The sequence below is a fragment of the Panicum virgatum genome, chromosome 9N, assembly GCF_016808335.1.
Source record: "Panicum virgatum strain AP13 chromosome 9N, P.virgatum_v5, whole genome shotgun sequence".
Taxonomy (NCBI): Eukaryota; Viridiplantae; Streptophyta; class Magnoliopsida; order Poales; family Poaceae; genus Panicum; species Panicum virgatum.
In genome coordinates, this window is record NC_053153.1 from 52,553,460 (window position 1) to 52,563,554 (window position 10,095).

At 44.1% G+C, this 10,095-nt stretch overlaps 1 protein-coding gene across 9 annotated transcripts; it reads right to left on the bottom strand.

Annotated features, from left to right (window-relative positions):
• Positions 1–208: 208 nt before the first annotated feature.
• On the bottom strand, positions 209–9,030 carry LOC120688188 (2-haloacrylate reductase-like). 9 transcript variants are annotated; one of them, XM_039970373.1, is made up of 7 exons: positions 8,718–8,916; positions 8,542–8,551; positions 7,659–7,752; positions 7,406–7,541; positions 1,486–1,712; positions 1,070–1,327; positions 209–833 (listed from the first exon to the last, which is right to left on the bottom strand). In XM_039970373.1, the coding sequence occupies exons 3-7, from the start codon at positions 7,701–7,703 to the stop codon at positions 489–491; spliced, it is 1,011 nt and encodes a 336-aa protein (XP_039826307.1). In that variant the 5' UTR covers positions 7,704–7,752; positions 8,542–8,551; positions 8,718–8,916; the 3' UTR covers positions 209–488. The 9 variants fall into 9 exon arrangements, with proteins under 9 accessions (XP_039826307.1, XP_039826309.1, XP_039826303.1 ...); XM_039970375.1 differs by lacking the exon at positions 8,542–8,551 and having other exon boundaries at positions 209–812; positions 7,659–7,982; positions 8,718–9,030; XM_039970369.1 differs by lacking the exon at positions 8,542–8,551.
• Between the last annotated feature and the right edge of the window lie 1,065 nt (positions 9,031–10,095).

Sequence of the window (10,095 nt, forward strand, 5' to 3'; positions counted from 1 at the left end):
GTTTCTGTAATAGGACGGAGATGTTCTATTCTCTTATGGTTTAATACAACTCCCTCCTTTCGCAAAAAAAAAAAAATGCTGGAATCAGTTTTCTTGGGTCCCTTTGACTCTTTCATCACCACCTGTCGTTTCAGTTTGACATCTAGAAACCATCCGAATCCAACAGTAATTTATCAGCAAAACACGTCAAAGGTCAGGCTAACAAGAGTGGTAGCATCACATGATGGATTCATTCACCAAGAAAATCTGATAGAATTTTATAAGTCTCACAGTACCTCACAATATAGACAGACAGCATATACTGTTTCACATGATGGATTGATGGATTCATCCACCAAGACAATCTGATTTTTTTTTTTGAAATCTCACAGTACCTGAGAATTGTCGTAAACTGTTTAGCAGAGTGCATCCCAGAGCAACATTATCATGCACAAAACTCTGAATATGGCAATGCAGAACCAGAGGCCACGGCTAACACTTGCATTCTCCTACAACCTTTGGCCGTCAGGTATCAGCACGATGGAACCAGATGTCCTCCTAGCCTCGAGATCCTTGTGCACGCGGGCAGCCTCCGACAGCAGGTACACGTGGTTGGAGTGCACCTGCAGCACGCCGGCCATGATGCTGGCAAAGACTTCACTGGCAGCCTGCAGCAATTCGTCGTGGTTGGTGGTGTAGTGCATCAGTCCTGGTCTGCCCAGGATCAACGATTTTGGCGCGAGATCGCTCAACCGGACTGGGTCTGGCCTGCTACCTGAAGACTGGCCGTAGGAGATCATGCAGCCGCGCGACATCAAGCATGCCAACGATCCCTGCTCAACAAAGTGTGGAGCCTGAATAGGTACCCAAGGATTTCATAAGAAACAATTCATTTCCTGCAGGAACTGAAATCTTGTGTTCCAAAGGGAGCATTAGTTGCTTTTAGCATCAGCAAGAATACAACAAACAACTCCGCGAGTCCGCTTCATGTAAAACAAAGTTGATAGTTCATTGTTGATTTGAGATTCCATAGAAAGACTCCATCAAGAAAAGAAAAAAGGGAAACACTATAAGAGGGTCTAGTCTGCACCTGGAATGTGTCCTTCCCAACGGCATCGTAGACAACATGAACACCTTCGCCTGACGTGATCTCAGCAACCCGGGTAACAAAGTCCTCCTTCGTGTACACTATCACATGCCGGCATCCGTCTTGGGTTGCTTGGCCGACCTTCTCTTCAGTTGAAACAGTGCCAATGACAGTGGCGCCAAGGGCATTTGCCCACTGGCAGAGGAGAGAGCCGACTCCAGCAGCAGCAGCATGGACTAGAACAGTGTGGCCTCTCTGGACCTGCAACAAATGAGCAGAATGGATCTCTCTAAGCTGCATTCTTTTTTTTTCCCTTTTAAGAAAGCTTGTAGCAAAATAGAATTTGTTTAGATATCTATATTTCTGCATAGCATAATACAAGAGAGTTAAAAGTTTTACGAAAGAAAAAGGCAATTAACCTTAAAGGCTTGTCGCACAAGGACATATGCAGTCATTCCCTTCAGTAAAACAGATGCTGCAGTTTTGTAGTCTATTGCAGGGGGTATAGGAATGGCCACACTTGCTGGGATGATTTGTTCTTCAGCATAAGAACCCATTGGATTATCAGCATAGCTGACAACATCACCGACTTTGAAACTAGTAACACCAGGACCCACGGCAGACACAACACCAACTGCTTCCTTGCCTGGATGAACAGGTGTCCATGTTTCAAGAAGGTAAAGGTAAGCATGCTGACCAGGAATATTAGTTGGTCAGTCATGTTAATATATAGAGAGAGTCTCTCTTTTCTATTTCTGGCCCATGTAGGCCTCTTGGCCCATTTGGCCCATACATTGTATATGTATAACCCTAGTCAATGTAATGTAGAATGTTCAGCTCATTTTTCCCTAACATGGTAACAGAGCCACGGCTTCTCCATGCCGCCGCCGCACTCCTTGCTCCACCTGCCGGCGAGCGCGGCGCACTCCCCTGACGCCCCTATCTCTCAAGTCCTCTGCGCGCGCTCCTCCCCTTCTTCTGCGCCGCTGCTTGAGGCGGCGCCTCCCCCTGACGCGTTGCTCCACCTGCCGGCTCCCCGCCCTTTTGTTGCTGTGCGCCGCCGCCTGACGCGCCCCTCTCGCCACGGGCCTCGACCCGTACCTCCTCTCCTGCGCCGGCGACGCCTCCGGGGGCACTCCATTGCTGTCCCAGCCGGGCGCCAACGGGACCGGCAGCGGAGCCATCGTGACCGACTAGCGGTGCGTTCGGGGCAAGTTCCCACAAGGAGAAGGCCCAATCTTCCTGTGCCGGCGGCTCGCCGACGCCGCGCGTTTCCCTCCCCTCCTGCTGCTGCCATGGGATCTTCCCCCCCTCCTTCCATCATACTTGCGCCAGTCTCTTTTGGTGCCCCTGTCATGGATGTGAAGCTCAATGGCTCCAATTACAGAGATTGAACCTTCTCTCTCAGGATGCTGCTGCGATCTGTTGGTCTTTACCCCCATCTCACTGATAATCCACCAGTCCCTACAACTACTAATGATAAAGAAGTCAAATCTTGGCTCCTTGATGACGATCGTGTGATGGCAGCTATCTGCATGAATACTGATCTGAGCATTCGCTCCTGTCTTGAGGATCATAATACTGCAAAAGAGATGTGGGACTATCTGAAAGGTCGCTATCAACAAAGTAGCTCAGCTCTTCGCTATTCACTGCGCCAAAATCTTCATCATCTCCAGCATCAGGACATGTCAGTTGAAGAATATTACATTGCCTTCACTAAGCTATCACGCCAGCTTGACTCCATGGTACCCAAGTGTTCTTCCTCATGCACGACTTGTGCTCCATCTTGGACTGCCAGAGACCAGTATGATCAGCAGAATACTATGTTTGACTTTGTCATGGGACTGCAGTCTGAGTTCGAACCTATTCGAGTTCAGCTTTTGGGGAGACCTACACTTCCTACACTGGCCGAGGCATTATCTGCTCTCATGGCCGAGGAGACGCGTCTTAAGACGATGTTTGCCATTTCACCGATGTCTCAGCTTTCAGTGCTTGCTGCTCCTTCTATGTCTGATCAAGTTGCAGCAGCGGCCACCTCTCAAAAGACTCCTTGCAGCCACTGTGGCAGGACCAATCATCCTGATGAGCGGTGCTTCAAGAAGTATCCTCACCTTCTGGTTCAAATGAGAAAGCGTGCTAGCTCCAGTCGTGGAATACCTGCATCTTCATCGAGCACACATGTAGCAGCACCATCTCAGCTCCAAGCAGCAGCACCTCAGTTACCACAGGATTATGTGCCACAGCCATCAGCAACTAAGTACCAACTGTTCCCACAACACCAACAGCCATCAGCACATCAGTTCCAGCAGCAGTCCAGCAACACAATCTCTGCTCCAGTCAGTGCCTGCATGTCAGCTAGCCCCTTGTCCTCTACGTCACAGCCAGGTACTTCTTTTTGGGTGTTGGATTCGGGAGCTTCGTTTCATATGACTTCCAACTCCTCTCATTTGGATTCTTGTCATCCTCTTTCTCATAATCGTTGTGTTCAGACTGCTGATGGTAACTTTTGCAGTGTTACTCATCAAGGCAATCTTGTCACTTCTAATTTTGATGTTTCTAGTGTCTCTCTTGTCCCTAAACTTTCCATGAATCTGATCTCTGTTAGGCAACTTGCTGATCTGAATTGTGTCATTGGGATGACACCTCGTGTTTTATTCAGGATCGGCAAACCCGGGCTCTTCTTGGTACTGGCCATCGCCATAGGAGCTCATCTGGCCTCTACATCCTTGATCATCTTCGGTTGCCGTCTATTGTGTCGCCATCATCTTCTTCTGCACCGACGTCATCAGCTTTTGTTGCGGCTACCTTTCCTCAGTGGCATCATCGTTTAGGCCATCTGTGTGGATCACGTCTATTCACCTTAGTTAAACAGGGTGTTCTTGGTCATGTTCCTATTGACCATTCTTTTGAATGTATTGGTTGTAAACTTGGAAAACAGATTCAGCTTCCATATCCTTCTAGTAGCTCAAAAACTACTCAACCTTTTGCTCTTGTACACTCTGATGTATGGGGTCCTGCTCCTTTTGTATCAAAAGGTGGCTATAAATACTATGTTATCTTTATTGATGATTACTCTCGCTATACCTGGATTTATTTCATGAAACATCGTTCTCAACTACTATCCATCTATCAATCTTTTGCTCGGATGGTTCAAACTCAATTTTCTTCTTCTATTCGTATTTTTCGTTCTGACTCAGGTGGGGAGTATCTTTCCATTGCTTTTCGTTAGTTTCTTTCTTCTGAAGGAACTTTGCCTCAGCTATCTTGTTCTGGTGCTCATGCCCAAAATGGTGTAGCTGAGCGTAAGCATCGCCATGTTATTGAAACTGCACGAACTCTTCTTATTTCCTCTTTTGTGCCCTCTCATTTTTGGGCAGAAGCTGTCTCTAACGCTGTCTATCTCATTAATCTTCAGCCATCATCTCGTCTTCAGGGTAAATGTCCTGGGGAAGTTTTACATGGATCCCCACCTGGCTATGCTCACCTTCGTGTGTTTGGTTCCACATGTTATGTTCTTTTACCTTCTTATGAATGCACGAAACTAACAGCTCAATCTGTTGAGTGTGTTTTCCTTGGTTACAGTCTTGAACATAAGGGTTATCGTTGTTATGATCCCTCAGCCCGTCGTATTCATTTTTCTCGTGATGTCACTTTTCTTGAAAACAAACCATATTTTCACTCTTCCGCTCCTACAAAATTGCCATCTGTTGAGCCTCTTTCTTTCCTCTTTTTGCCACCTATCTCTGTTTCCTCACAAAATTCCTCACCTGACATGGTTCCATCTCTTCCTTCTGATTCCACTGAGATTACACATGTTCCAACAGCACCTCCTATTCAACCACCTCCACCTGTGTTATCCAGTCCACCACCACAACCACCACCTCCATCTGTTACGCCTTTTCCTTTTCACTATTGCCGTCGTTCCCGTGTTCGTTCTCCAATCTCCAGCCCTACCATAGATGATTCACCACCTTCTTCACCACCTCATAACCTTAGGGATCGTTCTACTCTTCATGCTCCCGATAGATATGGATTTCCCAATGTTGGGGCTGTTTGTGAGCCTTCCTCTTATCAGGAAGCTGTTAACATCCCTGTTTGGCAAGATGCCATGTCGGCTGAACTCCTTGCTTTACAACGCACGGGTACCTGGGAGGTTGTTCCGTTGCCTCATGGTGTCAATCCCATCACCTGCAAGTGGGTATACAAGGTTAAGACCAAAGCTGATGGCTCTATTGAGAGGTACAAAGCTCGCCTAGTTGCTCGGGGTTTCCAACAGTCCTATGGTCGTGATTATGACGAAACTTTTGCTCCTGTTGCTCATATGACTACGGTTCGTACTCTCATTGCTGTGGCTGCCACTCGTTCATGGACCATCTCCCAAATGGATGTCAAGAATGCCTTTCTTCATGGTGATTTGCACGAGGATGTTTACATGCATCCTCCACCGGGGGTTGAGCTTCCTTCTGGATATATTTGTCATCTTTGGCGTGCTCTTTATGGTCTCAAGCAAGCACCACGCGCTTGGTTTGAGCGGTTCAGTTCAGTTGTCAGTGCTGCTGGTTTTACTCCTAGCGAACATGATCCTGCTCTATTTGTTCATACCTCTCCGCGTGGCCGCACTTTAATTCTCCTTTATGTTGATGATATGTTGATCACTGGAGATGATCAGGAGTATATTACTTTTGTTAAAGAGCACCTTTGTGACCAATTCATGATGTCTGACTTGGGCTCCCTAAGCTACTTTCTGGGCATTGAGATTGATTCAACTGCTGCTGACTATTATCTCTCCCAGTCCAAATATATTCAAGACCTACTTGCTCGTTCTGGTCTCACAGATGCTCGGAGTGCCGCCACCCCTATGGAACTTAATCTTCATTTGAAGTCGTCGGATGGTTCTCCTCTTGCAGATCCGACAAGGTACCGCCATCTTGTTGGTAGTCTTGTCTACCTCACTGCTACCAGACCGGATATTGCCTATGCCGTGCACATTCTGAGTCAATTTGTGAGTGCACCTACAACAATTCACTATGCTCATTTACTTCGGGTTCTGCGGTACCTGCGGGGGACAATCTCCCGTCGACTCTTTTATGCCACCTCAAGTCAACCCATGCTTCATGCTTATTCTGATGCTACTTGGGCCAGTGATCATGCTGATCGTCGATCTGTTACTGGTTACTGTATTTTTCTTGGTGGTTCACCAATTGCATGGAAGTCCAAGCGCCAAACTGCAGTTTCTCGGTCTAGTGCTGAAGCTGAACTCAGAGCTCTTGCCACAACAACAGCAGAAATTATTTGGCTTCGTTGGCTGTTGGCTGATTTTGGGGTTACTTGTGCTGATCCTACCATTCTCCGTTGTGACAACACTAGTGCTATTCAAATTGCCAACAATCCAGTCAAGCATGAGCTCACAAAGCATATTGGTGTTGATGCCTCCTTCATACGATCTCATTGCCAACAATCAACTGTTGATCTTCAATACACGCCGTCTGAACTTCAGCTTGCTGATTTCTTCACCATGGCTCAGACTAGAGATCAACATCAGTTTCATATACTCAAACTAAGTGTGTCTGATTCACATACTTCTCAGCCACCTTAGTTTGAGGGGGGGGGGGGTGTTAATATATAGAGAGAGTCTCTCTTTTCTATTTCTGGCCCATGTAGGCCTCTTGGCCCATTTGGCCCATACATTGTATATGTATAACCCTAGTCAATGTAATGTAGAATGTTCAGCTCATTTTTCCCTAACAAGTCACAAGTTACCGTTTGCAGGTATTTCAAAACAACTCAAGGAGCATAAATATTTATATTACTAGGCCTGAGTTCATTTGCAACTGGTAATTGGCACTTGTGAAGTGAGAAATCCTAGATAGGAATGACAGGGGTTTAACTAGAATCATTCTGTTATAAAAGATAATCCCACTTAGTGAAGAGTAAGAGAAGTTTTGCTACTAACTCAGGTCAGGCGCCATCTTAAAGAATGAATAACAAAGGTATAGTGAAATAATTTCTGTAGAAAAAATGATAAGATATGCAGATGTACAAAACCTTTTATATTGTGATTTTTTACGGAATATTATATTGCACTGTGCCTATCAAAAACACCTTCCCTCATTGTGATCATACTCTAATCTTATGCTGATCAATCACACATCTACTAGGCATGTGAAGCAGCATGTGTTCTGTATATCACTCTTTTTAAGAAAAAGAAAGAAATAAACTCTGACTTGAATTGAATGACATGTGTGCCCTGTACACAAGACATGAAAACATCCAACTGCACCAATCTGACTTTTGTATGGACCCACTAAATTAGTGACAAGCTAGTAGTAAAATCTCTACCAGGAATAAATGGAAGAGGAGCTCGATGTAATCCGGTACGGTAATATATATCGACATAATTGACTCCGGCCTTGTTCTTGATCCGGATTTCTCCTTCTTTGGGATCCCCAATCTCAACCTCTTCCCAACTAAGGACCTATTAGTTCATCAAGAGAAAAACTTTTAAATCTCAAATATTCAATTACACAAGGATCTGGGATAAGAATGTCAGGAGACAGGAACAAAATGGTGCGTCTTTTAGCAGAACACTTACTTCTGGGCCACCGAGCTCGTGGACTTTTATTACCTTGACCCACATCCCTGGAGACACTCACAGAGCTAACAGTCTCATGTGCTTGAACAGAACTCTGAGAGTTGGTGTGGTGATTTTGTATCAGTGTAATTCCAGGTGAAAAATTGGTAACTGCTCCAATACTCAGTAAAAGGATAGGCATGCCAATAATAAGGATCTGGCATATTATGTAATATATACCACTTCTATTGTTCCATAAAACTACTACACGAATCACTTATTCTTATGGTATGGAACTTCCTTCTGATGCAATTTCCATGAATCTGATTTAAATACTTCTTGGCACTGCATCAGCCCAGCAATTTTGTAAGATGATGACATTGAGTGGCAGAATTGCTAAGCACAATACTCCAGCACTTAAAATACAACTAGCTACTGTTCAATCCAGGAAAACAATGGCACCATAATGTTTTCAAAGAAACCACCTTTCTCAAGTGACATATGTTAACTAGAGCTTTATGCCCTGAGCCCCTGACAAAGCAAGATGCTGAAATGATAGTCATATATTCAAATACACTTATGATTAAAGATACTTCAACCTATGAAGGTAAGCATTGCACTGAAAGTCATCTTGTGCTCTTGCTTATGTGTAAAATAATTGAGAAGTTGAGAGTCTGAAATTACTACGATAGTAGCTAAAGTGGTACCACAAAAAAGCCAAGCATTACTATATGTCATATAACCATCTTACCGACTAAGAACCATCAGGATGCATGCTTCTGATCAGGGCATCCTCTCCCTGACCAGTTGTTACAATGTAAATTGGACAGACACGCTAAAATTCCACCAGGAAACACCCAAGACCGGGCCAGTGTGCTCTGAGACTGCGCGGCTCTCAGCATATCTGCATACGTCTACATCGAAGATTCGAGGTGGCGGATATGCGGCGAGGAGACGATATAGTAGCAAGCCGAGATGAAATTTCAGCGCAACAGGAAAGTACGTTACACATTCCATGATTCAACAATTGGGTGCTTGAACCAAATCGACGGAATCGATGGAAAGGGGATGAGGGCTGACCAGATCGTCGCCGTGCTCTCCGCCTCGGATGCTGGAGCAGAAGGCCTACTGAGGCAAACGCGACGCAGTGGCGGTGGAGACCTTTGGGGCGTCCGTCCCGTCGGCGTCCTCGCGCCTCTCGCCGCTGCATCAGCCGAAGCCGGCGACAGGAGTGATGAAGCCGTGGCGTCCAATCGCGACAAGATATTGTGAGAAACCCCCACATATAGTACATCTATATAAAACCTCCTAATTATGAACCTACATTTTGCAAATTAACCCCCTCTCTTTGTCACACACACATGACTCATGGCAGATTGGTAGTAGGGTTAGCCGCACAAACATTTGGAGATCCACAAATAAACACAAATAAAGGGCCCGCAGCTTTGCCGCGTGAGGCCCGTATGCAGCATCATTATAGCTGATGTGAACTTTAGTAGATGCATATAATAGTTTTTTTAAGCAACATAGTTAACATAAAACCATCGCTTCGTTATTTTAACATATAGGTGTTTTAGTCTGCAGCCCGCTATTGCACTCGGTATATTTTGGGCATTCTATTATCGTAACACACTTGTTTAAGTAGTATATAATTTTGGGTATCGAATAGAGCTATGATATTTTTATTATATTTATTGTGGTGAAAGAATGGGTAACCTAATTTATTAGAGAGAGAGCGGAACACAATTAGTCGGAAACTTAACATATTTGCGAACATGTTACAATTAAATTAATAGGCATGTTATTTTTTTTAAAAAAAGTGGTTAAATTAAAATATAACATATTATTGTGGAGGTAGCATGAGAAACTATAAAAGAACGGTGCTATGATATTATATTTTTAAACAAATAAGATGTTATGTGGAACAAATTACGGAAACAATTTGAATTTATAAAACTTTGCTATAGTAAAATTATAAATTTTAAAATTCTAGGCAACTTTTGTGTTAATTATTTTTTTATTTGATGACATTTTGGTGTTCAAATTGTAGATGCAACGGGTCACACGTAAACGTTTGTGCAAACGAATTGTGAAAGTGTTTTGAATTTTAAAATTTACTTTATAATAAAGTTGTAGTTTTTGAACTCTTGATTCTATGTTGAGCAACTTTTGATTCCAACGCATTTTGGTGTTCAAATTGTACGTATAATATTGCTCGTGTAGAAGTAACATATAGAATAGGTTGTGGTTTTATTTAATTAAATCCGAGGGTTTTTCTGAAGCAATCCTGAGAGAGGATCAGGGCGACTAGCTGGTTTTATATAAAACTTAATGTTTTCTTTGCAAATTTTCTGAACCTGGATTGCTGGTTGATTTCGAGAAAAGTTAAGAGCTTTTTTGCAAAAAATTTTGAGAGAGGAGGTCGGACTACAGGTTGATTTCTTTAAAGTCCGAGAAT